This window comes from Cnephaeus nilssonii (genome assembly GCF_951640355.1).
Source record: "Cnephaeus nilssonii genome assembly, chromosome: 9".
Lineage (NCBI taxonomy): Eukaryota > Metazoa > Chordata > Mammalia > Chiroptera > Vespertilionidae > Cnephaeus > Cnephaeus nilssonii.
The window spans coordinates 92,301,333-92,328,389 of NC_137080.1; the positions used below are offsets into that span (position 1 = coordinate 92,301,333).

The 27,057-nt window shown below is 56.4% G+C and overlaps 1 protein-coding gene across 6 annotated transcripts in view; it reads right to left on the reverse strand.

Annotated features, from left to right (window-relative positions):
* ANKS1A (ankyrin repeat and sterile alpha motif domain containing 1A) overlaps window positions 1-27,057 on the reverse strand; it is a 174,603-nt gene that overhangs the window by 27,376 nt on the left and 120,170 nt on the right. For all 6 annotated transcript variants that reach the window (XM_079779998.1, XM_079779995.1, XM_079779994.1 and 3 more), the window contains one exon: window positions 2,234-2,300. In XM_079779998.1, the coding sequence (XP_079636124.1) occupies window positions 2,234-2,300 (67 nt within the window). The remainder of the gene's footprint in view (window positions 1-2,233; window positions 2,301-27,057) is intronic.

A 27,057-nucleotide genomic window follows, 5' to 3' on the forward strand; every position in this document is an offset into this window, starting at 1 on the left:
CTCTGATACAGAGGGGTGTCTGAGCAAGACCGGCCTCGGCTGAACTGTCAGCCACCCAGCCCCGGAGGTGCCCACCATCCCTGGCAGTGCCCACCCATCCTGGCAGTACCCACCCATCCCTGACAGTGCCCACCCATCCTGGCAGTGCCCACCCATCCTGGAGGTGCCCACCATCCCTGGCGGTGCCCACCATCCCTGGAGGTGCCCACCCATCCCTGGAGGTGCCCACCCATCCCCGGCGGTGCCCACCCATCCCTGGCGGTGCCCACCCATCCCTGGCAGTGCCCACCCATCCCTGGAGGTGCCCACCATCCCTGGCAGTGCCCACCCATTCCTGGAGGTGCCCACCATCCCTGGAGGTGCCTACCATCCCTGGAGGTGCCCACCATCCCTGGAGATGCCCACCCATCCTGGAGGTGCCCACCCATCCCTGGCAGTGCCCACCCATCCTGGAGGTGCCCACCATCCCTGGAGGTGCCCACCCATCCTGGAGGTGCCCACCATCCCTGGCGGTGCCCACCCATCCTGGAGGTGCCCACCATCCCTGGCAGTGCCCACCCATCCTGGAGGTGCCCACCCATCCCTGGCAGTGCCCACCCATCCTGGAGGTGCCCACCATCCCTGGAGGTGCCCACCCATCCTGGAGGTGCCCACCCATCCTGGCGGTGCCCACCCATCCTGGCGGTGCCCACCCATCCCCGGAGGTGCCCACCATCCCTGGAGGTGCCCACCCATCCCCGGAGGTGCCCACCATCCCTGGCGGTGCCCACCCAGCCCCGGAGGTGCCCACCATCCCTGGAGGTGCCCACCCATCCTGGAGGTGCCCACCATCCCTGGCGGTGCCCACCCATCCGGGAGGTGCCCACTATTCCTGGCGGTGCCCACCATCCCTGGCAGAGCTCTGGAAGGGCAGCGGTGTTGGTCTCAGCCCTAAACTTCTGTCCCTCAGACACCTGACCCTTGGTCGGGCCTGCACACTACAGCCGAGCGTGAGGCTGCAGGCCCGAGAGCAGGTGCCTGCAGACAGGGCCACAAGCCAGAGAGCGCCTCTGTGGACCCTCCGCAACCCAAGACAAAGCCAGACCAAAGCCAGCTGGGCCCCTGCTGGAACCCCGGGAAGCAAGGCTGCTGGGGGAGGGCGCCCCTGGAACCCCGTCTGAGAATGGCGGAGACAAGCCGGGCATTCTCCGGACGAGTCAGCAGGGGTTTCAGGGGTGGAAGCAAGCACAGCCACTGTTTACTGAGTGTCTCTCAGCTCGAGTGTTTGCACACATCACTCAGCCCCACAACCTATGTGTAGGGACTGTCAGGCCAATGGCGGGAGTGGGGCTCAGAGGCTAGTGGCTTGTCTGAGACACACGGATCTAGAACCACGATTTGAACCCAGGCCGGGGTACTCCCTCCACAAGCCCATGCCTCAGCTGGTCCTTTCTCCCCGACGTGCACACACACCCCCACCCACCAGACTTCCCGCCAGGGCCAGAGGCCCACGAGGAACCAGAGGTCACTTGGGGCTAACAGGTCAGCCCTGGAAGGAGCCTCCGAGCGAGGAAGCCTATCCCTTCGGTGCAGAGAGGCCCCTCCTTGTAAGGGGTAGAGGCCGGGCGGGGGGCCGGGGGGCCTGCAGGTGCTGGGGGGAAGGAGCGTGAGCGCGCTCTGAGAGGCACCTTTGAAAGTGTCACCTGACCTGAGAAAGTAACAACCACGACTCTATTATCAAGGACAGCAGCTCAGGTAAGAACTCCCTGGCCCCCCGTTTCAAGGGAAGGAAAGAGGCAGACCTCACCGCGGGTGCTCTGAGATGGAAAAAACACCCAAAGCAGCGGTGAGCTGAGTGAAAAAGACGAGGACTGAGGAAACAGAACCGGAGAGAGACACAGGAAGCAGCAAAACCGACCCCTGGGGAGTGCCGGCTCACAGCCCGCGGCCGGGCCTACCAACCCCGAGAAGCTCCGGTGTCAGCCACGCGGAGAAAGCCTCCGTTCATGACAAGAATGACTGCCGGCTGCTCATTAAGAAAAATCGTTCTGAAGAGGCACACACCCCCCTCCGACATGTAGAGGAGCATGGCTCCAGAGGACAGCGAGCGGGGCTGTCGGACAAGGAGCTGCTGAGTGGAGGCGCCGCGGCCTGAGGCTGACCTCTCGCCCCTCAGGGTCCACCTTCGGGGCCAGAGGAACCGGGGCGGAAGGGCGCCAAGGCCCGTGTGCGCGGGAGACGCGGCGGTACCTACCTGAGATCCTCTGCTGCTCCTGAGAAAAGTCAATCCCTTCTCCGATAGAGCTCATGATTTTCTCGATCTGAAACGGAAGAGGCACAAAAAGGAGGGGCCGTCAGGCTCGGGCTCAGCACGGCAGCTCACCGTCCGTGCACCGGGCAGGCCCCCGGGCTCTTCCGGGAGCACCAACCTGCAAGGCACCAGGATCTCCACAGACGGAGAGAAGCCCACAGTGGCCACAGCCGGGGGGTCTGAAGACATGCTCTGAAGGGCGTGAGCGGGTGGAGATGCCAAAGAGCCGCTCTTCCAAGGCACGTGGACCTCACTCCCCCAGTTCTCCCGGACCAGGCAGGACTGGGCAGAGGGTCAGGAGCAGCCAGACCGGCACATTTCCCTGCACGTGCTAGCATTCCAGTCCACGAGAGAGGCGGCCAGCTTCGTCGCAGGCAGTACCCCATGTGCCTAGAGCAGTGGCAAGTCGTAAGCACTCAATAGATCACCGATACTGCATGACCGCCAGCTGAGGTGCGGCTGCTTTCCAGAGCGGAGCGAGCCCGTAACCCTGAGAGGAGGGCCTTTTGCTCCCTGGAGGCCAGCAATCCGGGCAGAGCTCAGCGTCAGGGGTGCAAAGGGCCAGACACTTGTCCTCGGGACCGCAGCCGACGGCTGGTCTCAAGGCGTCTCATGTCTGCAGCGCTGGTCCGGTATGGACCCCCTGTCCCAGCCATCTGGCTTTGGTCATCCCGAGCCCCCCACCCCAGGACACCTGGCCAGGGGCAGGCCTGGGCAGCGAGGGGCCACCTTCTCCTCCTCCCCTGCTCCTTTCTGGGCTGCAGTGACAATGAGCTCATTCACTTGCTCTTTTCCCAAAGAAATGGGAAGAGAACCTTTTGTACCAGAGCTTGGAGGCTTTCCTCTGAGTGCCAGCGAGGAGCCTGGGTCTGACAATCAGAAAAACAGCCGCTCTCCAGCCAGCCTGCAGCTGGCAGACAAAGCTGGCACATTTACGCCCGGCAGAAGAGCTCAGGGCAGCCCGCCCTGCCCTGCCCACCCCCCTCTCCCAACCCCGCCTCCCCGGGCAGCCAGGAAGGAGCATTCTCCAGCTGCAGAAATGACTGCCTGCTAGCACACACTGCGAGCTCCACCCTGGGCTCAGCAAAAGCCAAGGGACCAGGACAGCTGACGGCGGAGCACCCCACAGGCTCCCGATCCTTGGCCCTGCCGTCAAGGCCGCCCCTCAGGAGGCAGCACGGTGCGAGGGAACGGCCCTGGTGGGCACCAATGCCTCCGTGTTCGGTCTGTAAAGCAGGGAGCGGTCCTACCTCCCACGAAGGGTTGTGTGGACCAGGAGTAGCGGGCACGTAAAGCATCCGGCCGAAGCCCTGGCTCACAGAAGCAGCTCAATAAAAGGCCAGTTAGCTTTCCGTGTCCCTCAGGTGTCGGAATGCTCTGGCCCAGTGAAACTTATCTTTAAAGTGTTAAAACCTATTTTTCTCACATTTATTTTTTGACAGGTAATACATCCACATGATTCAAAATTCATTCAAAAGGTACAAAGGATATTCATTCAGAGAAAAGTCTCCTGCCCACCCGGCCTAGTTCTTCTCTGCGGAGGAAACCAGTACAACCAGTCTCTCCAGTATCCTCTGGATCTGTCCACTCGCATGTAATCAAATCTACGAACGGATCCCACCTCCCCACTGATGGAGGCATTTAATACTACATCCCATCTCCATTTAATACTACCCCTTGGAATTCTGCCTACAGAAGAGAACTTTAAGAAAAGGAAACATTTTAAATGGATGAGGTACAGCATCCCGCGTGTGGCTGTGCCATAATTATTTACCAGGCCCTGCCGGGCGCGTGTGGTCTCCGGTCCTTTCTCATGGTAAGCAGGGCCACGGTGAATACTGTCCTACACGCACCTTTGTTCACAGGTGCAGTCCACCCGTAGAGTAATTGCTAGTTACCCCAAGAATCCTTACAGGCCCAGACCACACGGGTCCTACCCGCCCTCTGACTTTGCGAAGGCCGTCCCGAGACGGGCAGTTGCTAACTGCCCCAGTCAATTCACCCCATTTGCAGAAAACACTGATTTAAAACGTTTATCTTTTCACGACTTAAACCCTTTTTCTAACTTCAACCCAGGGGTCCCACCGTTCCCCAGAGCACCCGGCCTCCCACAGGGAAGGCTCTTCTCCAGCAAGCTGCTCCCCACCCCAGGCTGCTCCCCACCCCAGGCTGCACGCAATGCCACGTCAGCGCCAGGTGAAGCCTGGCTACCCAATCAGACGACGAGCCAGGAAGCTGGGCAAAGAGTGGCACACAATACGTATCTGCTGATGAGCCTTCTTGTCCCCTTTCCACATTTATAGGAGAAAAGTAGGGCGCTCGGGTGAGGAAACGCTATCCTACGTGGGTGACGGGTCCTTACCCAGGCACCCCTCCTCCAGCCAACGGGGGTGTGGGGGAGAATCACCATGCACCCACCACGGGGGTAGAGTCGAGCATATTTTGTTGCTATTTTACACCCCCCATCCCTGGCCCCTGGGCCTGGCTCGCCACACACACACAGACAGACACACACACACACACACACACACACACACACACACACACACACCGGAGGAGGGAGGGGGGAGGGAGGGGAGCAGATAAGGAGAAATATGAGTGGTTTCCACTTGCTTAGAGCCGGCAATGAAAATCGTGTTCAAGGCCACGCAGAGGGTCAAGGGTGGAGGAGCTGAAAGGGAGGAGACTCCAGGTGTCCTTTGAGGTGAAGTGGTCGCCCACAGGGCATATTTCACGGTTGGCATCACCTAATATCCAAAGCCCCAGCTGGCCTCTCCAATCCACACCTCCTGGCTGCCTCATTCACCAGACGGTGCCAAAGGGCCTTCGGAAGTCACAGGGACTGGGCTGGCCCTGCGCCTCCTGCTTGCCCAGACACCCTTAGGCCCCACAGCCCCCGGGCGGTGAGGACTCAGGACGGTCCCACCCCCTGGAAAGGGGGCTGTGCTCTGTGACCTGCAGCACAAGCCCCGCTGAGGGCCTCGTTCACAGAGGAGCGGAGTACCGGCAGCGGGCAGGACGGCTTCCGGCCTCGGCGGACGCTCAGGGCCAGGAGGGAAGGGGCAGTGCAGCCGTCCTGCCTGTTCAGAGCCTGGCAGGTCCCGGCCCTGGCAACAACGGCACAGACTGGGGTGTGGTCCTGCCCGGCCTGGGAGACGGGGAGGAGCTGGGCCACATGGTCTTTCCCTGTTCACCCGCCCCCTCCCCCCTCCAGGCCAGAAGCAGCAGAGAGTGAATGCGGTCATTCAGTCTACTCTAGACGAAGAGGAGCGGTCACAGAGGGCAGATACCATTCTGATTGGATCTAAATTTTGTGCAGTTTAACCATTTAGGCTGCTTTCCCAGGAATGGGGGGCAGGGTGAGGGGAAGGGGGTGCAATGCTCTCTTCTCTACGGTTCAGAATCAGTGTCGTTTTGGAGAGAGACGGGAAACAACCGCAGTCACACTGCACTTCCCACCAACTCGATGAGGGAACTTGTGTGTGTCCGGTAAGGAAGGGCCTGAGGCTATCGCCATAATGGACTCACGCAGGGAAACATTCCATTTTTACAAAGTCCTCAGGATGGTTGTATCCTCACCCGCACCCCCCCCCCCCCCGGGCTGTATAATATGCATTCCCCATGTGCCCCCTGCCCCCCACCCCAGGGCTGTATAAAATGCATTCCCCATGTGTCTGAAAACAAAACCAAAAACAAACACAGAACACGGAATCCTGGTCGCCCACGGGCTGCACCGGGAGGGGATTCTGTGCACAGAGAGGCCCCCATTCGCCACCACCAGGACTGCTGCCAGGAGCACCTCAGACTAAGATCCACTTTCTAGGGGGAGGGGGGGGCAGCTGGAGGGAAGAGTGCTCCCCCGGGCATTCTGTGTGCCAGGAGGTGTGCTGGGCACACCGGTCCACAGCAGAGCCACAGGCCCGAGGGCAGCCTTCCTTCGGGGCGTGGAAAGGTGAGCTGCAGGGGCTCCCAGCCTTAGCCAAGTCAGAGCAGAGGCCAGTGCAGCGGGGGAGGGGAAGGGATCGCCTTCCTTCTGCCTTCTTCTGTGCAAATGGGCACATGGGATGTGGCTCCTGATTTCAGACGCTCCCTCCAACCCCCTGCCCGTGCCGGGAGCTGCCAGCCCCTTGGGGCTCTCCCACCACTCGGAAAACACACTGCAGTCTCCTTGCGCCTGGAGTTCCACGTCTCCTCTGCCCCCAACATTTACCATCAGACCCGCCCAGAAACACTCTCTGCACTGGTGCTTCCCTGGTGAGCTGTTTCACGGCGGGTCCCAGACACCCCGAAGCACGCAGGGTGGCGATCCTGGCCCCTTCTCCACAGACACGCTGGGGTCTCAGCTTCATCGGCCTCGTCACAGGGCACTCGGGCTGTGACCATGTTAACTGTCCCACCCCATCTCACCCCCTTTCCTGTGACAGAGACCACCGGGCTCCGTCCTCCCCGAAGGCCCGGCGTGCTGGCCTGTGCTGGGCCCCTCAGACAGTGGAGTGAGGACTGTCACTGATCACAGTCGAGTCTCTAACCTCCTCTCCCCCTCCCCACGTTATCCTTCCCATCCCTCTCGGAGGCCGAGGCAGGGCCTTGCTCCCAAGGCGTCTCTCACCCATGTCGACGGCCGGCCCTTGTCCTGACCCGCAGGTGCTCACGCCCGACCCACAACTTGACTGAAAGGGAGTCCGGCTTGCACACAGTACCTGCTGAATGGCCTTCTCAGAACGGCAATCTTTAACTTAAAGCCCCAGAAACTGCTGGAGAAGAAAAAACATTGGGAGACCTAGATTGCAATGAGCGTTATTATTGCTCGCCACATCACACTGGGTTGTGTGCCAAGTCCTGGCTTTAAAAAGTGGGACAAGAATCTAAAAGTTTAATGAGGATTATGTATTTGGGTTCTAGTCCCGTTTGCACGATCTACTCTCCATCCCGGAGCAGGCTTCCTGGGGGGGGGGGGGGGGGCATACAAGCCTCAGAAAGGCCGCAGGCCCCTCGGACCCGGGCAACCAGCCTCGCGGGCCTCTGGGTTCTCTCACCAATGGCCCCAAGCTGCCCCTTGGCCCCGCCCTCCCACATGCGCAGGGCACCCCAGCGCACTGACTGTTAGCCTGGCTACGCGGTAAACCAGCCCCAGGAAACACCCCAAGCTCCCCCTCACATTTCCTCAGCAGTGAGGCCGGGAAAGGGTCCGGTGCCCTCCACGGCTCCGATGCTGCAGGGGACGCCTGCCTTGTAGCACCAGGGTTGTCAGATGCGGAACTCTGAGCACCAAGCTCATGTATTTACGATGTCAAACAAAAATTGCATCTACGTAATACAAACACACTGCCAGCCTCCATCCTGACCGGGGTGTCCTGCAGCTTGCCTAGCAGCTCTGAACTCGGGAAGAAGCGGGGTAAATGACGCTGAGAGAGCCCCCAAACTTCACGTTAAAGCACCAGCTAACATCTCTCAGATGAGCCCCACACGGAGCACATGCTGCAGTGAGTCCGTCTCCACGAAGCCAGAGAGGCAGGGTCCGCAGCGCGGGAACGCCGGAGGCCCTGGGCGGAGGGGCAGGCCCTGAGCGGAGAGGGACGTGAGGGGACGGTCTGGGTGGGGATAATTTCCATATCTTGAGATGAATCTGGTCACACAAATGTATGTATTTATCAAAACTCAGGGAATGGTAGATTTAAGATTTATGCACTTAACTCTGCATAAATTTACCGCCTCCCCCAAATAACTATAGAAAAATATTGACCGCTGGTTAATGTCAGACGTTATACAATGTTTAAGGATGAAATGTACTGATGTATGCATGTTTGAAATGCATGGGAAATAACGGGTTTTTAAGTAGGCTGCGATATGGAAAGACACGAGACAAAGCAAGTACCGCACAGCTAACTGGGAGCCGAGGCTCGGCGGGGATGGAGGTATGCACTCTTCCAGCCTCTACCCAGTTTTCTGAATGTTCACATTTTTTTCAGAATAAAATACTGGGGGAAAAACCTTTCAGAGCCAAATCTCTTAGAGAAAAAGAAATGATAAGCTCAACCTTGGTTTGCGTTTCATTTCTAAGGAACTCTGCTCAACACGCTAATAAGAGAGACGTGCCCACAGGCCCCGGACATGAGAGGCAGGAGGAGGCTGCCGTCGCTATCCCGGCACAGCGCCTGGGGCTCGCGGCACAGCCTCTCGGCTGGCGTGCTCGCTCTGCCAGACAGGTGACCAGTCCTGACAGTCAGAGCTCCCTCAGCGCTCCGTCCAGGGCGGGGGGGGGGGGGGGGGGGGCGCGGAAACGGGCTCAGGCTAGTGGGGCTGAAAGACACCGACCGCTCCCTCCGAGGGCAGCACTAGGCTGGCAGGACGCGTTCGCCTCCTTTACAGCCTGAAAGCGATGAAGGAGGAGACCAAGTGCACACGCAGGCACCGCAGGCGCCAGGGCGAGGCGTGTGACGTGCTGAGAGCGCACGGCTGCAGGTCACCTTTGCTGAGAATGGAACTTCCCTTTGGAAAGTGCTCTGACCAGTGTTAACACAGAGCCTTGGGGGTGGGGGTGGGGGTGGGGGTGGGGGTCTGGCCCCAGGGCTGGCTCCCCCGCGGGTCTTGGCACTGCACACCAGCTCATGCCTCCCTCCCTCGGATTCGGTTCATCTGCACACCTGCCCGGGAGGGCGAGGATTCTTCCCATGTTACAGAAGAGAAAACCAAGCATCAGAAGAAATACGGAGCGCCCATGGTCACAGGCTGGAAACACGCAACCAGTGCCCTGACCCCCACACCCACCTTATTCAGGGCCTCACCTCTGCTCTGTCAGGGCTCAGGGTACAGCTCCACCATGTGGGCCAGACCACTGACAAGGCCGTGGGAGCGGTGGGGAAAATGAGGACTTTGGAGTAAGAAACACGAGTTCAAAATCCACTTAATTCGTTGTGGAACCTGGGCCAGGTCACTTAATCTTTTTTCAACTTCCTTTTCTATAAAGTGTGAAAAATGCCCTCCCCAGGGGATCACTGTTGTGGACAAATCACCTCTCTGCCTTAGGCCCCGTTTCCTCGAAGGCGAAGTGGACACATGCACACAGAGCTGCTGCGAAGAGCTGGCGAGGGGCAGAGTCGTGGTGGGCGCCGGTGCGGACAGAGCCTAACAGCCATAAGGCACGATGATGACACGAGTTTGCGCAGGCTCTGCGCTTCATCTCCGTGCGCCACCTCATTCCCTGAAAGGCATCTCCCCAGAGTGAAGCGGCTCCTGCGCCGTGAGCACAGCGCTGAGAGCTGCTCCGTCTGCCCGGCTCCTGGAGATTCCGGGCCCTGCCATGGCCGGGGCCACAGCAGCGGCACCAAGGACCTTCTTACAAGAGGTTATTGAGCCCACCGGTCACTGGTTTCCCTCGGTGCCCACTTGGCCGCTGCCTTACACCCAGAACCACCCGCAGCCCTTGTACAACCACAGCTGCCGGCGAACAGTCCGTGATGTGAGACCGGAAAGGGTTTGCAGTCCTGATTCACACTCATCTGGTGCCAAAATAAACAGAGTTCTACCTAAAAAACAAGTTCATCAAGACCCAGGTTCCTGTGTGTGTGTGTGTTTTAAAGGACAAGCCTGCGGGACAGGGCCTCCCCTGGCAGACAATGCTGAGAACGTGCGTGTGACCAGCGGCTGCTTCCGGGCCACTCAGCGGGAGGCCGCGGCCAGGACACCACCTTTCCGGGCGGGGTGACGCCCCGAGAAGGGAGGCTCCTCGTAAGGACGAGGACAATACCGAGAGCGAGAGGGAACGGGGTCCCAGCGCAGGCCCACTCCTGCCCTTCCCGCGGGAGCAGGTGAGGCCTGGAGGCTCCGGGGCGGGCGGAGACTGTGGAACCAGCACGGGCACCTGTAACAGACACAGCACCCACCCTGCAAGGCTGCCGAACCGCTGCTTCCCCGACCGACCAGTCAGCTACCTGCAGGCCACGATTCCCTCAGGAAACCACACCAACTCGGGTGGGTTCGGGTGGGTTGGCAGCCGGCAGGCTTCTCTCACGCACCAGGGCCTGCTGCTCCCCCCCCCCCCCCCAACCTCGTTCCACTTGACAAGAGTCAGCTGGGGCATTTCCAACACTGTGTAAGATGGTTGTATTTGTTGATGGAAAGAGAAAATGTAATTAAACATGACATAAGTGATGAAATAAGTGAATGTAACAAGAGCTGTTTCTGTGACAACCAAGTAGATACTTTGAAGAGACTTAATAACGGGATCATTCTTTAAAAATGCGTTCTTGAATTAAGTGTTAGAGAAATGTAAAAAATCCTAAAAGAGTTCTGTACTTAGATTGCATCACAAGTGGCTAAATTCTTGCTTTGCTTTTGCCTCCTGCACGTGCCCAACTGGGGATCAAACCCGCAACCTGGGTATGCGCCCTGAACGGGAATCGAACCCACAGCCTTCTGGTGTAGGGGAGACGCTCCAACAGAGCCACACCTGCCAGGGCTGGCTTTACGTTTAAGAACTCAAACTGGAAGTTTAAATCACTGATGTACTGTGGATATGGCTCGTGTGATAGGACAGAGGACTCAGAATTAGCTGTCCGTGTAGGTCCACGTGGGGAGCCCACATCAATAGGCTGGGATGCACACCTACTTGTTTGGGTAAATTAAATTGTCTGTATTCTTTTTAAAAATGACCTCTCCTGCCCAGCCAGGTGTGGCTCAGAGGTTGAGCGTCGACCCAGGAACCAAGAGGTCACAGGTTTGATTCTCGGTCAGGGCACATCCCCAGGTTGTGGGCTTGATCCCCAGTAGGGGGCGTGCAAGAGGCAGCTGATCAATGATTCTCTCTCTTCACTGATGTTTCTATCTCTCTCTCCCTCTCCCTTCCTCTCTGAAATAAATAGATATATTTTTAAAAAGCGACCGCTCCCTTTAACCGAGTTTTGTAATTAACTAAACAACCCGTCCCACTGGCCGTAGAGAGCCCGGGGGGAGCTGCAGTGTCTGGTAACGCCATCCGCCACCAACACCGCAGCTGCCCGGGCAGGATCCTCAAACCACTTCCACTCCAGACACAGAACCCCGCTCCGTCTGCTTTTCCTAAGAAGTCTCTCCACTGAGCGCGGGAACAACTCCCGGTGACGCCCCACATCGCGGCTCCTCTTTGAACCATGCCTTTTGCTTTCACTGATCACTGTCACTCACGGTCCAGGGCCAGCCCGCCAGGGTCCTGGGATCGTCTGGTTACAGACCAAAGGCATTCGCACGGCACGGGCACTGACATGCTATCAACCCAGAGGCCCCCTCACACAGGTCAGCGGGGTGAGCAGGAGCTGCCCTCAGCCCACCCTGGCCTGGAGCTGGGAGCACGGAGCCAGAGGCTCACGAGTTAACTAAGAAGACCTTCCCCTCCCCCCGGTCCCCTGACCTCCCCTGGCAGATCACGGGGCAGAGAGGCAAAGCTGCTGGAGTCCTCCAAGACTCACAGATGTGCTGCGATGCTCAAGGGCATCCAAGGGCATCCAACGAAGAAGCCTGAGCCAGGAAGCAGTCTGTGCCTTGTCCTGCCCCAGCCCCACCAGGAGTACAAACATTATGGAACAGCATCCTTTTGCCCCCAAACGTAATCACGGAGGACACGACACGTGGAAATGCTCCCTGTGGATGACAGGCGCTTGGAGGAGCACCATGTGCGGGTAGGAAAGCAGAGCTCAGGAGTCCGGACAACAGAGCACGAGATGCCTGACCGGCTGGAGGCCTGACGATGGAGCGGCCCCTTACCCTACATTCCGGCTGTGCGACACCGAGCCTGAGCCGGGCAGGCCTCTGCCTCCTCTGCACCCCGCTCCTCACCTGTCGTTCCCCAGGACCAGCTCGGCCCGCGCTCTCCCACGCCGTGTGTGATCTAACGGCACGTTTTCAGAGCCGGAGCAAGGCTTTATGCTGGGTCTCTCCCTTTGGAAAAGCACATAAGCTGCCTGAACTTGGTCTGTAAACGGGAATGACACCTGCTTCGCGGGCTGGCAAGGGGGTGAAATGCGGTAACACGTTTGATGACACGGCCTGGTCTGCTAGGCCGGTGCCCTGCCAGCAGCCTCGGGCTGGCTGCATCGAGCTCGGCGTTAGAAACCCGCGGCAGGGCAGTCCCGCCGTGCCGGCCGAACGGACACCGCACACAAGCATGTTCGCGGCGGTGCTGGCCCTGCCATGCGCACGGGCCGCGGGAGCCTCCTCTGTGTTTCCTGCGGGGCCAGCAGGACTGAGCACTGGGCAGGCGTGGTCGAGACCCAGCGAGAAGCACACGAAGAGCTTCAGCGACGTGGCACAGCTCCTCCGACTCCTAGGGAGGGGTTTGTTCGTGGCTCGGATCTGAGATTTTCCCCAAGAGGACATGAGAGGGGAGAGGGGTGCTTCCCGGCAGGTGCGTGGCCTCTTTCCAGGTGAACCCCCCACCGCGGCCCTGAGTTCCTTGCAGCAACAGCCTCTCCATCAGCCCGTGCTGACCTCAGCACAGGAACCGTGTTCTCTCCTTTTTAAAAGGTAAAACATTTCTTAGATTCCAAGAGTCTGGTTTACAATATTATGATTCAATAACAGTCACACATGGCCCGTCCACATGCCTGCCACCTAGCTTCAGACCTAGAACACGGCTGATCCGCGAACTAAACGCCACCTCCTGGACTAATGCCCCCCCCCCCCCCCCCCCCGCCGCCTTTCTTCTGGCTGACCACCCGTCAGTATTCCCACACAACACAGACCCCGCCCCTCTTTCTTGGCCTCGTGGCAGCAGCACAACTTGATGTGCCTGAAGTAACCCAATGGGTTCTGGGCCAGAGCTCAGGGCCAGGGGCTCCCTGGCTGGAGAGGAAGGGGAGGCACGGGAAGGACCCAGGTGAGGAAGCAGCCCTGGGAAAGGAGAGCAGCAAGGCCTGCATCTCGGCGGGCGGCGGCGAGGTCACGGGCTTCTGGGACTCCTGAGAATATCCACTCCCTCTATGGGCCAAACCTCATGTTCAGGAACACAAGCACACTGGGCAACAGCAAGAGCACCTTCCAAAGCAGCCGCGGCGGAGCCCCCCGGGGCCCCTGTGACCTGCACTCCCGGGCGCGTTGGCACGGAAGCCTTGCCAGTCGCAACTGCAAAGTACGTTTTCTCAGAAGAGCCGGGGCCAGCGGCACGCCGGGAGGACAGGCAGGAAGATGGCACGCTGCCCTCTCCCTCCGGGCGACCTTTGCACCGGGACCCTGGGCCACTGCCTGCGAAGACCATCCCAGCCTCGCCTGCACCGGGACTCCCCAGCAGCCACACCAAGAGTCTCGGCGGCTTTGCGCGCGTTTATCGCCGCCAAGAGCTGTTCGCGAGGGGCCTGAGGCAGGGCCCTGCAGGAAGGAGTGGAGCTGCAGTCTCAGGGCGACGTCAGGAGAAGCCAAGGAAAGCCCGAGTGTGCTCCTGTTTGAAGAGCCAGGGCCACGGCCACTTTTAGTTCTCCCGGTGAGTTTACAGCCTCGCCTCTGCTGCCTACTTACAGGCAGCCAGTTTCCCACTTCCGTTTTGCTCAGCAAGCAGTCAGCACTGCAAAGGGGCTTGTGTGCTTATTCCAAAAACAGAGAAACGGGAGACCACCAACACCTGTGTCCTTCCTCCAGGCTCCGGGAGGGGAGGGGAGTGGGAGACGGGCAGGCGGCCTGACCAGTGTGCCAACCCTTCGGCTGTGGAGAGAAGAACGGGCGAAGGGAAGCTTGCTGAGGCCACGAGAGTCCAGAGCAAAAGGTCAGGGGTTCCAGGTTGGGCTCCCCAGCTCCACTTTCACTGAGGTGCGGGGAGCCGTGGCTCCTCAGTCTACCTCTTACACAGCCCAGTGCTCGAGCAACAATCAAACTGGTGCAGAGAAAGTAAGTTCAGACTGAAGGGAGTGGACTGCCCACTGCACCACCATCAGCAGAGATTTGCTCTTCTCAAATATCTCTGCGCTCTGGCTGTGTGCATGTGTATGTGTGTGTACATGTGCATATCCTTGCATGTGTATGTTTGTGTGTATGTGTGTGTTGTGTGCATGCATATACTGTGCATGTGTATATGTGTGTGTGCATGCACACACGTATCAGAATCTCAAATATGTTCCTACATGGTTGAAAATAAACAGAATGGCTTAGTCAAAACTGTGAAGTAGAAATCTCTAACCTGTTTTTGTCTTTTAATTATTTGCTCCCAGAAGTGCGACTGAGTGAGTACAGCCGGTACAGGGATCAGCAAGCTCAGCCCTTGGGCTCTTGGCACCGGGTGCTGGAAACCGGGACAGGAAGGCGAGGGCCGCACGAGGCAGGAAGGGAAACTAAGGCTCAGGGAGGTTAAGTAACTCAGCCGAGCCAATGAGACGGGCAGCAAGGGCTAACCCTTGCTTCTTGCCTCTGCTGAGCTCCCCACGGATTCTGCAGGCGGGTGGGGGCAGGACGTGGAGCAGCCCCTGCGAAGATACTGAAGCCCCCAGAGAGTTGAGCCCTGAAGGAGAAAGACCTGAGGTGAAACTGAGCTTCCTCACCCTCAGGTCCCTGCAGGCCTGGCCCTGCCTCCCTCAGGAACACGGCTCTTGGCAGAGCACTGAGCTCTCCTCCTCAACAGGGGACCCGGGGCCGTGGTCCCTAAACTTAGCAAGTCTGTGAGCCCCACGCCCCCCTCCCCTAACTGGGATAACAAGAATGTTTTAAGGTTGCCAACTTTTCATCACGGCAAATAAGGACTTTCAACTACCACGACGGAAGTGTGAGGGAGATGGCTGTGAAGCCGAACAGCTCTGCTTGAGAGGGGCGGCTGTGCCAACCTGCGCAGAACACGGCGGCCAGAGCCAGGGCACGCGTGCAACACTGGTGAGCCGGGAGTGAGGCCTGCGGTCAGGTCACACCGATGCAATCTCCTGGTCCGAGACTGTCCCAGGGCTATGTAATGTGTTGCCGTCGAAACTGGGTAAAGGGTACTGAATAAAGGACCTCTCTGTTTTATTTCTGCAACTTCCTATGAATCTATAATTATCTATCTTCTAGATATATAAGAGGCTAATATGCCAAGTGTCCCCTCAGGAATTCAACCAGGAGACCGGGAGTTCGATCACTCACTATGACATGTGCTGACCACCAGGGGGTGGCGTGGAACGAAGGAAGGCCCCGGCCAGCAGCCGGAAACCCCTGATCACCAGCCAGGCCTAGGGACCCTACCTGTGCAGGAATTTCGTGCGCCGGGCCTCTAGTTTCAAAATAAAAAGCATAAATAAAGGAAAAGAATTTTAGGTAAACATGAAAACTATCCCGTTTTATAAAAAGACATCCGAAATACAAAAACAGGATGGACATCATCAGAATAAAGGCAGCTGGCAACCCACAGCCCAGTGGCACCACCCTGCATGTGCACTGTCCCTCACTACCCCCTGCATGGCGGACCAGTCAAGGCTGTGCTGAGGATTATCGCGGTAAGAATGCAAGTTCTGGCTCCTCCATCCTCACCAGCCTGGTAAGCGGCCACATCAGGCCAACAGACCCCCAGGGAGGCCTGGCACAGTTCCCGTCTCCCCGCCCGGATCGGCCAGAATGCAAACGTGGGCAGGATGCAGGCTGTGGGGCAGCGGGAAAGGGCGTGCGGGCTTTGCTGGTGAGGCGTTTAAGTCCCTCTTCTGCCTCTCCTCCTACCAGTGCCCAGACCCCTGCTTCTCCCTTCTCCCCCAGGGCAAAGAGAGCCCACACACCCAGTGACAACCGGGGTTGCACATTTACTCCACCTGCCGCGCCTGGCTCTGATCCCGAGACATGGAGTCTCATCGCACCGCACCCCCCCTCCCGTCCCCCTGCCACTCCCCGCGGCAGCTGCTGTGTGACCCGAGTCCCTGCGTCCCACAGCCCCTCCAGCACGGCAGCCAGGAGCAGGTCTGTCCTGAGAAGCCTGAGACAGGGTGGTGCTCGGGGACCCCTGGTGGGCCGGGTGCATCAAGGAGAGCCTGCAGGCCTAGCCTGGGACCACGGGCGGACGCGTCAGTGCCTGCCTGCACCGCTCGGCAGCATCATTTCTGAGCCTGCCAATGGGACAGTTTTTAACGGCAAGCCCCTGCAACTCGGAGGGTCCCCTGGGGCCACCGGAGCTCCAGCCTGCACCCTGGGCAGACGGGCTTAGTGTCTGCCCTCCTCCCCCCAGGGAGCCGCCCTCACCCAGACCGACCCGGGTGGCAGATAAATAGCCAGGCTCCCTGCACGGACGTGGAGAAATGAGGCACCTGCCAGGGTCCCAGCAGGCCAGGCCGGGGCCCACAGAGGTCCCCCCTTGTAACAAACCCTTATGCTTTGCTTTCCTCTCACTCCCCCTCCCCTACAGTGCTTCTGGGCTCACCTCCCAAAGAAGCTGCCTGCATCCAAATCCAGATTTGGGGGGCGGGGGGGGAGGGCGCTCCACCTAAGACAGATGGTCACAGGGAACCCAACAGTTAGGAAACTGGAGCCAAATTTCAACTGTGAACAAGTGTACCCCTGGGCGTCTGAGGATGTATATCTAGGTAATGCGAAACTGCTCACACCATAGCTGCTGTCAGACACCAGAAAGCTACTGGGGGAAATGACAAGAACGCGACTTGCGCGGGTCATACTCATCATCGCCGTTTATAGGGACTGCTGTTCACTTGCCTAATTCCCACCAGCACAGGAACTGGCATGGATGGATGAAGTGTGCCAGATAAAACTTGCATGAAATTTACTCGATTACCAGTGCTCTGCACCCCCACACTTGGTTCTCGCGTGCTCACGCCGCAGGCCTGCTCACGCGGAGGACGCCCTGCTGAGACCGAGCTCTCGAAGCAGGGCTGCCACTTCCGTGGCGAGGGGCCACCGGGACAGCTTGTGGGACACTGGTGGCTGGGCTCCCCCCGCGCCTCGCTCAGCGCCTGGGAGCAGCCAGGACCTCGCATTTCTCACCAGTTCCCAGGTGCAGCTGGTGCAGCCGCCCGCGGCCTCACCGAAAACCACTGCTTCAAGGTGCCACCGACGAGGGAGAGAGCCAGCCACCAGGTTAACCTTTCCAGCCGGCGTCTGTTTCAAATGGAGGGACCTTCCAACACCCTCGATCAGCAGCCGAAGCAGAGCAGGTTTGGTGTGCTGGCAACTCAAACCCCAAACGGCAAAATGAGCTCCGTTACTCAAACAGCTCCCAGGAGACCGGAGCCTGCTCTTTCCCCAGCAGCTGGGAGTGCCCACTCTGTGCAAAGATGCTGCCAGGCAACTGAGGTTTGGGCACCACCAAAGGTAGGTCACGTCCTCTAGGGGCCTGCTTACTAACCTGTAAAGGTGGCAACTCAGATTTAGGGAACCTCCCAGCTCTGAGGTTTTACTGTGAATCACAGCAGCCCTGGCAGCAGCCCTGACCCCAAGACCCTCCAGGGCTCAGCCCCATTCAGCAAAGGCCCCCAGTGAAAGGTGCTGCCGAGGTAGAGAGGACTATGTCTGATACCAACCACAGCACGAAATCCAGGCCCATAACTGGCCCCCGTTCGATGATGGCATTTAATCCCGCCCCGGCGGCGGGCAAGCTGGAGCCGCTCCCTGGAATGAAGGACGCTCTGATAGCCCCTCGGCGGGGTTTAGATGAGCCTGGTGCTAACAGCTTTCCTGCTCCGCATGCAAAGCAGGACGCTGCGGGGGAGCGGCGGGCAGCCCCCGTGAAGGGCAGCCCTGGGAGCCGCTGTTCCCGAGGCCTGGCTTCTGCACGCCTCTCCCCCCGTCCACAGGCAGCGCACCGACCTTGCAGATTCCACGGGAACCTGCAGGAAATGTTTTATCCTGTTTCACAGACGGAGGAACCGATACCCAACAAATCACTGTGGAACCAAGAAGAGTAGCGAGGCTGCCTGGTGTCTGACAACCCGGCCTGGCCACCTCTGGTCAGCGCGTGGCCGGCCGGAGGTGGCGAAGAACCAGTTAGAGCCAAGCCCCGCCCGAAGCCCCGGGGGTCAGCGAGGCGCCGAGGGAACAGGCGGAGGCAGAGCCCAGCATCGGCGGCAGCAGGAGGCACGCACCGCCCGTCAGCGCAGGAGTCCCTCGCCAAGCCAGGCCAAGTGAAAACATCCTCTGTCTCACGAAAGGTATACATAAATGCATACTTAGGAAGGGATTTTTGTTGATCTAACCCATAAAACTTAAGTAAAAACAGTGAAACACATCGTTAAGACAAGCTCCTAGTCCCTACTTGCAGACTGCTGCCCTACCCCTCCCTGTCCAGGAGCACCCCGACGTCCTTCAGGAAGCTCCCTAAGAGAAGGAGCGTGTCCTTCGCCATAGGCCCTGCACCCAGCACCTCGCACGTGCCTGACCCGTAGCTGCCACCGCATACGTACCTGCTGGCCGAGCCTGCGCCCTGCCAGCGGAGGCTCCCGGGAGGCCAGCAGGGCCTTTCGCCGGTGTCTCCAGAGCCGGTTCCTAAGCCAACGCTTCGCACCTGCTCACAGGGTAACGCGCCCCCAGGCTGACTGCTGCCGTGTAACGGGAATGCTCCCTTTGTCTGGTCTAACGCCACCTTGACGCTTCTGCGCGGTGTTTTGCCTCACTGTGCCGGGATTCAGGAGCAGGGCTTGCTGAGCCAGTCAGCCCTCTGTGCGCTCCCAGGTGCCGTCTCTGCTCACAGCCGGCTTCCTCTCCTGGGACGTGAGCCCTCACCTTGGTGATCTGACTGCCTCCAACAAGCACAGCCCAGCGAAGCACAGGCTGCACTTCCCTCCCCAGCTCAACGCTGAAGAAGCAGACACAACACCACATCACACACAATGTAGCACACGATGGAATGACACTGGCCTAAGTATGCTATGCCTACAAAGGATTGGAAATGCATTAAAAACTTTTTAAAAAAACATGCTTTTATTGATTTTAGAGAGAGAGGAAGGGAGAGGGAGAGAAATGGAAACAATGGTGAGAAACATCGATCGGCTGCCTCCTGCATGCCCCACGCTGGGGATCAAGCCTGCAACCCGGGCATGTGCTCTGACTGGGAATGGAACCATGACCTCCTAGTTCATGGGTCGACATTCAGGAGCCACACCAGCTGGGCTGGAAATATATTTTAATTAATACAAGTAGGGAGCAATGTCTAAACTTAATCAATAAAGGGCACAGCCACAAGCTGGTAGGAATACACAGTGCTATCCAAATGCAGACAGCACTTTTAAAAATATATTTTTTTTTACTGATTTCTTTAAAAAAAAAAAAAAATATATATATATATATATATATATATATATATATATATTATTTCAGAGAGAGGAAGGGAGAGGGAGAGAAAGAGAGAAACAAAGATGTGAGAGTGAAACATCCATTGGCTGCCTCCTGCATGCCCCTACCGGGGATGGAGCCCCCAAACCGGCAACCTTTCAGAGCACGAGACAACTCCTAACCAACTGAGCCACGCCAGCCAGGGACAGACAGCACTTTTTACAAGCCGGGCCAAGACCCAGCAAGTGTGGCTTTGTGGAATGGCTGACCAAAGGCACTGTGGGTATCGACACCGCCGATGACGCCAAAGACAGCACCTGGTGGAGCTCTGCCCCAGGAGCCGGCTGAACAGGCTGCCGCACCCAGTCTGCCGGGCCCGCCGACAAGTAACCCCTCCCAGGGCACCGAGCGCAGCGCAGGCATCCATCACAGGCTCCGCCTTAGAGCCCAGTGCTCGGGCTGCGGCCCAGGACGAAGGACCCTTCAGGGGGACTGAGCAGAGAGCCAGCGCCGTCTGCAGAGGGCACAGCAGGCCTCTCCGATGGGACACGCACCAAGGACCTGACTTCTGGGGCCGCAGCTATAGTTCTAATATTTTAAAAGTGGGCTTTGGGAAGCTCCCTCAGTTCTGCCAGCACCACCCCCGTCAGAGACCTGACTCTTCTGCTCTACCGGAGAGCCGGCAAATGGCTCAGACACGGACCGGCGGAGGACTTGCTTAGCCGAGCACCTGAGCTGCCGCAGCCCGCCCTGGGGAGCCGAGGGGCGGGGCACCCCGCAGCGCCGGCAATGTCACTGCACTACACCGTGTCTGCTCGCACTACACCGTGTCTGCTCGGCGCTTGGCTCCTCTCAATCTAACATAAAAGCTTCGGGCCAAGAACTGGCCAACCCGACTTCTGTTCTTGACGTAAATGTATGACACTGGGAGCAGGAAGAGCTGTATCACTTCCGAGGGGCTTCTATTCCCACCGTTCTCCACAGATGCTGAAGTGCTTTATGGAGGGGGCGGGCAGGCAGTAAATGGAGTTAGCTTAAAACATACATTGGCATTTAAATGTCAAATTCAACCCCTCCTTTCTAAATTAGAATGTTTTAGTAAAGCAACATTTTCAACGCAAAGAAATGGAGGTGGGGCTATTCTATTAAATGGAGAAATCCATAAAACATCAGCAATAAACCTCTCCTGAAATCCATAAATTTCTAGGCTCCCATCTGTGAAGCAAATTATCCACATGTTGTCTAGAATCCCTCAGTTGTAGCATAAAAGGGCTATTACTTGTAACTAGAGAATGAGAAAGTAAAAGCTAAAATTTAAGGCTGAGCTGAAGGACTTGTTATATCTCCCTCAAGAAGAAAAAGGAAGCTTTCTCTGCCCCAGGGTGGCAAGGCCTTCTCATCCAAACCTCGAGCTCTCAGGAGAGACGGGACCCCCGTCATCCTCCTGGGGTCTTTCATCGCTGACTCCCATTTCTACGTGTCGTTCCGGGCCAGGGAGCCCAAAGGCTTGTAAAAACGAACTGTTATCACTACCCCTGAAAGTCTCTAATCTGCTCAGGGAGGCAGGCCATGCACAAAACAAGACCAGCCAGGCCTGTGCCAAATGCGTGCCCGCGGTGAGAACTACGGAGGAGCCGGGAAGCGCGCCTGTGACCTTGACCTCCGGGAGGGGCCGGTTTTATGGCAGAGACATGACATCCTCTCCCTGAGCCGGACCCTGGTCCCACCGCTGTTTACCAGGACCTTCCACCACCGCCCACCTCTCAGCACGTGGTTCTTCTCCACGAGCACTTCCTGTAGTTTGTGACAGTGCTGTTATGTGCTTGTACTTGTTTAATATCTGCCTCTTTCTTTAAACTCTGAGTCCTTCGAAAGCTGGGTGACTCTTTTGTTTACTATTTCACTTCTGGAACTACCGAGCACACAGATTCTCAAAAAAATGTGAGTCTCAAAAAAATGTGGTCAGTGGTTGAGTGTCGGCCTATGAACCAGAAGATTCACAGTTCAATTCCTGGTCAGGGCACATGCCGGGGTTGTGGGCTCCATCCCCAGTAGGGGGTGTGTAGGAGGCAGCCGATTGATGATTCTCCTCATCGCTGATGTTTCTATCTCTCTCACCCTCTCCCTTCCTCTCTGAAATAAATTTAAAAAAATATTTTTTTAATGTGCTAAGTGAATGAATGAGCAAGCTTTAAAGAAGGGTGGAATTTCAACCAAAAGAAGTGGATAAAGTCATTCCAATAGGGAAACGCCATAAACCAAAGTGTGGAGGGAAACGGTGGGTATAAAAATTGTCTGGAGTCAGGAAAACAGAGTACAGGTGAGAGAGAAAGCCAGGTACAGAAGCTGGACTCAGGTTCATTCTTTGCAGAGCCATGACGTCCAGGCTGAGGAATCTGGACTACGTACTCCAGCAATGGGCACCAAGGAAGGTTTTTAGTCAGCGGAGATAGACAAAATATTTAGGAACATGATAAGGGGGCCACGGACCAGAGAAGGAAGCCCAGAGGCAAGCAGAATACTGAGGGCGCCTGGGGAGGCGACACCAGGAAGGTGAGCAGGACTGGAGGAGGGGAGGGTTCTGAGAGGAGGCCCTGGGGACACAGGACAGCAAGTGAGGGCTGAGACACCCTCCATGGGGCCTGGCTCGGGCCATTTAATCAACACAGGCTCCCCAGGCCTCATCAATCCTATTGGTTCCCGATGAAAATTGGTGCAGAAGCATCTCCACCTGCAAACTGAGGTCCTGGTGAGTCCTACAGCTGCCGAACAACGCCCGAGGCGCCTCCGGCACCAGGGACAGTGCCATGCTGTTAGCTGGAGTGGGCAGTCACTGGTCCGTGACGGGTGCAGGGAAGACCTACACTGATTTTGCCAAAAAGCAGCACAGGGGGAGGCTGAGCTTTGTCTCCCAGGCAGGAAGCACAGAGGACACGTCACAAAATATATAAGACTAGAGGCCCGATGCACGAAATTCGTGCAAGAGTAGGCCTTCCTTCCCCCGGCTGCCAGCACTGGCTTCCCTCTGGCACCCGGGACCGGGCTTCCCTGGCACCCTGGCTTCATCCGGAAGGTCGTCCGGTCTAATTAGCATATTACTCTTTTATTGTTATAAATATTTAGGAACATGACGAAGCTCTCAGTCACTTCACAGAGCGGCTTTCTGTACGTCCTCCCGATGCGGGGGAGAGGGGCCTCTGGAAGGGCCCTTGACTTGGGCTCGCTGACAAACGGATGCCTCAATCTTCCAGGAGAGTAGGAAGGCACGCCCACCTCCTTGGTGAACGTTACCGGTGCCAGGTCACCAGTAAACATCTCATCCTGGTGAGGCCTGCCAGGCGCCCTGTGACCTGGATGCGCCGAGCGGCCGGGACAGGAGCGGTGTGAGCGCAGCCCCGAGCGAGCGGGAAGGGACTGCGGTGCCGGCAATGGGACAGAAGGGCTGCGCGCGGGAGGACACGGCGAAGTTCCAACACCTGACACCGGCTACGCAGGACAGCGCACATGACCCGAGTCAGAACCAGGCCGACGCGGCGCACGCCACGGACTTCAGTGAGAAAGCAGTTTCCACGACCTCACACAGGAGGAGAGCCAGCAGAGGCGGCCGCCTGGAGCGTCCGAGCCAGAGCGCAGACCACTTCCAGAGAACGCGCAGAGCTGTTCAGAAGGCAGCTGGAGGACATGGCAACGCAGAGTTCGTGCTTAGAGAGTTTGCTGGCCTCATCCCGCCATTCTGCACGTCACAGGAGGAAAGCTAACAGCCCCCTCGGGGCCAGCAGCCAGGGGGACATGCTTGGAGCCGTAACAGTGGAAAGGAAAACAGGCTTTCTCTGGAGTTGGGGGAAAGTAAACTAGTGCTGTAAAGATTTGGATTCCAACGAGGGGAAGTGAAAAGTAACTATAATTAACACCCAAACAAACAAACGAACAGCCTGCTCACCGGTATTCTAAATACAACCTCAACAAGACCTAGAACTGCAGCTCCAACCGGCTTCCCTCACGCATCACTCCAACAACGTGAGCAAGTCCTCAGCTCCCAACCTTGAGTTTCTTCACCCCGAGGATTTCACGTGTAACACGCGACACTATTCTAAGTGAAAGCTGCCAGAGAGCAGGACGTAAACGCTCCCACACACAAAAGGCCCACATGTGCGGCGAGGGGCGTGCTCACTGCCGTGGGCCCTTTCACGCTCTGTGTGTGCGTCAAGCCATCCTGTGTGCACCTCCCACCTCTTTACCTCAATAAAGCTGTAAAAAGTCAACAGGTGGCTCATTACTACTTATATACAAACTAGAGGCCCGGTGAACAAAATTCGTGCATGGAGGGGGGTTGTCCCTCAGCCCAGCCTGTACCCTCTCCAATCTGGGACCCCTCGAGGGATGTCCGACTGCCCGTTTAGGCCCGATCCCTGTGGGGCAGTCGGACATCCCTCTCACAATCCAGGACTGCTGGCTCCCAACTGCTTGCCTGCCTGCCTTCCTGATTGCCCCTAACCGCTTCTGCCTGCCAGCCTGATCACCCCCTAACCACTCTACTGCCAGCCTGTTTGCCCCCAACTTCCCTCCTCTGCCGGCCTGATTACCCCTAACTGCCCTCTCCTGCAGGGTTGATCACCTCCAACTGCCCTCCCTTGCAGGCCTGGTCCTTCTCAACTGCCCTCCCTTGCAGGCCGGGTGCCTCCCAACTGCCCTCTCCTGCTGGCCATCTTGTGTCCACATGGGGGCAGGATCTTTGACCACATGGGGGCGGCTATATTGTGTGTTGCAGTGATGATCAATCTGCATATTACTCTATTAGATAGGATAGAGGCCTGGTACAGGAGTGGGGGCCAGCTGGTTTGCCCTGAAGGGCGTCCCAGATCAGGTGGGGGTTCCCTTGGGGTGTGGGGCGGCCTGAGTGAGGGGCCTGTGGTGGTTTGCAGGCCGGCCACACCCCCTGGCAACGCAAGCGGAGGCCCTGGTATCTGGAATTTATTTTCCTTCTACAATTGAAACTTTGTAGCCTGGAGCGGAGCCAAGCTTGGGGCTCCCTTCAGGCCAGTAGCCATTTGTGTTGGGGTTATAATTGAAACTTTGTTGCCTTAAGCGGGTGGGCCTGGCCAGGGTGTGCAGAAAGCTTTGCTTCCCCTGTTGCCGGCGGCAACCCTGGCCTGCTCTCTCAAGCTCCATTCTGCCGCCATTTGTTTGAATTTGTTTACCTTCTATAATTGAAACTTTGTAGCTTGAGTGGAGACTTAGGCCTGGCAAGGGCAGGCGGAAAGCTTGGCTTCCTCTGTTACCTAGGAAACCTTGCTCTCTGTGGCTGTAGCCATCTTGGTTTGGGTTAATTTGCATGCTCGCTCTGATTGGATGGTGGGCGTGGCTTGTGGGCATGGCTTGTGGGTGTGTCGGAGGTATGGTCAATTTGCATATTTGTCTATTATTAGATAGGATAAATCCCACAAGAAACAAAGATTTAAATCTGAAAAGTGAAACCATGTAAGTTCTAGAATAAAAAAATGAAACAAGTTTTTAGAGTAGGGAAGGTCTTTTTAACTAGAACACAAAATCCACAACTCATTAATGAAAGGGTGGCTAAATAAAAATTTTTATTTTCTGCATGTTAAAAAGTTACGTCAAGCCCTAGCCGGTTTGGCTCAGTGGCTAGAGTGTCGGCCTGCAGACTGAAAGGTCCCAGGCTCAATTCCGGTCAAGGGCACATGCGGGCTCCATCCCCAGTAGGTGGCGTGCAGGAGGCAGTCAATCAAGGATTCTCTCTCATCATTGATATTTCTCTCTCTCTCCCCCTCTCCCTTCCTCTCTGAAATCAATAAAAAATACATATTTTTAAAAGTTGTCAATTTTACCTAAATTTAAAAAACAACAATAAATACCATAAACAAAGCCAAAAGACAACTGCTATCACAGATAATGAACTAAATTCTTCAAACATAGAGAGCTTCTACAAATGGAAAGAAAGAGATTGAATCAACAATAAAACAACAAAACCAGAAGAAAGAAACAAGCAGAACCCACAAAATAGTGCCAACCTCACTCACAATGAAAGACAGCCTTTAAAACTATACCCAGATAACATTACCAACCTTACACCAAAGAGATTAGAAAGGTAAGACCCTTTAACACAACTGTTCATCTTCTAGAAATTTATTTTCAAATAATTGAAGAAGGATATGCATTGCAGCATTACTTTTAAAAATCAGTAAAAACTTAGTAACAATTAAATTGTCGACCTAACCAGCTTGGCTCAATAGTTAACTGAAGGATCGCAGGTTTGATTCTGGTCAAGGGCACGTATCTCGGTTGCAGGCTCAATCCCTGGCCCCCGTCAGGGCGTGTGTGGGAGGCAATCAACCAATATGTCTTTCTCACATACATGTTTCTCTCTCTGTGTCCCTCTCCCTTCCTTCCACTCTCTCTAGAAATCAATGGAAAAAATATCCTCAGGTGAGAATTAACAAACAAAAAAACAACAAAATTGTCCATCTAGGGGAAATTTTTCAAATAAATAATAGTATGGAATTCTATGAAGTATTAAAAAAGAAAAAACACTTCATGTAGTTAATTAGAATGATTTTCAACAAAAATATTAAATGAAAAAAAGCAAGGTTTAGAACAGAATATATAATATGGCACCATTTACCTTTAAAAAAATGTTTTTATTGATTTTAGAAAGAGGAATGAAGAGGAAGAGAGAGAGAGAGAGAGAGAAAAACATCCATGAGAGAGAAACATCAACTGGCTGCCTCCTGCACACCCTCTACTATAGGGGACCAAGTCTGCAACCTGGGCATGTGCCCTGACTGGGAACTGAACCAGGGATCCCTTGGTGCATGGGATGATGCTCGACTAACTGAGCCACACCAGCCAGGGTGGCACCATTTATCTTAAAAAGAAAAATACTCGACATGTCTTTTATGCTTATATACCCACAAAACATTTTGGAAGGATATTCTAAACACTGGGAAGAGGAACTGGGTATCTGGGGGACACAGAGAAAGGGAGACTTTAAAAAAATTTATATTCTTTTGTACCTTTTAAATGTCAGCCACATTCAGGTATTATAACTTTTTAAAAACTCCCCAGAGTACAAAAATTCCATTTCCAGTTAGAAATGAAGGTTAAGACAAATATTCCCTTGCAGAGCACAGCTCCAGACCTTGGGGTTTGCAAATTGCTGCCCTTTAAGTGCCCTTCTCCTCTGCTGCACCCCAGGTCCCGGGCCAGCACAGAGGGGGCGGCCAAACCCTGAAGATACACTTCTCCAGACCGTCCGCCAGCCGGTGAGGGTGAGGGAAGCTCGCCCAGCAGCCCTCCCAGGACTGACAGCCACTGCAGAACAGACACAAGGCACTCCAGAGCTCCGGGGAGGGGGAGGGGGGAGTTCTGCTCAAAATAACTAACTCCGAAGTGGAAACGAACCAAAATATTTACACAAACCACACCATTTCAGCCGAGTTTACAATGGCTTCCTGGCTGCTTAAATCAGGCTCAGCAAGAACAGACTGTCAGACAAATTGTCATTTGTAGGCCCCCAGTGAGCGTAGGCAGTTTCCACCTGTCCAGACACATAAACGGCCGCC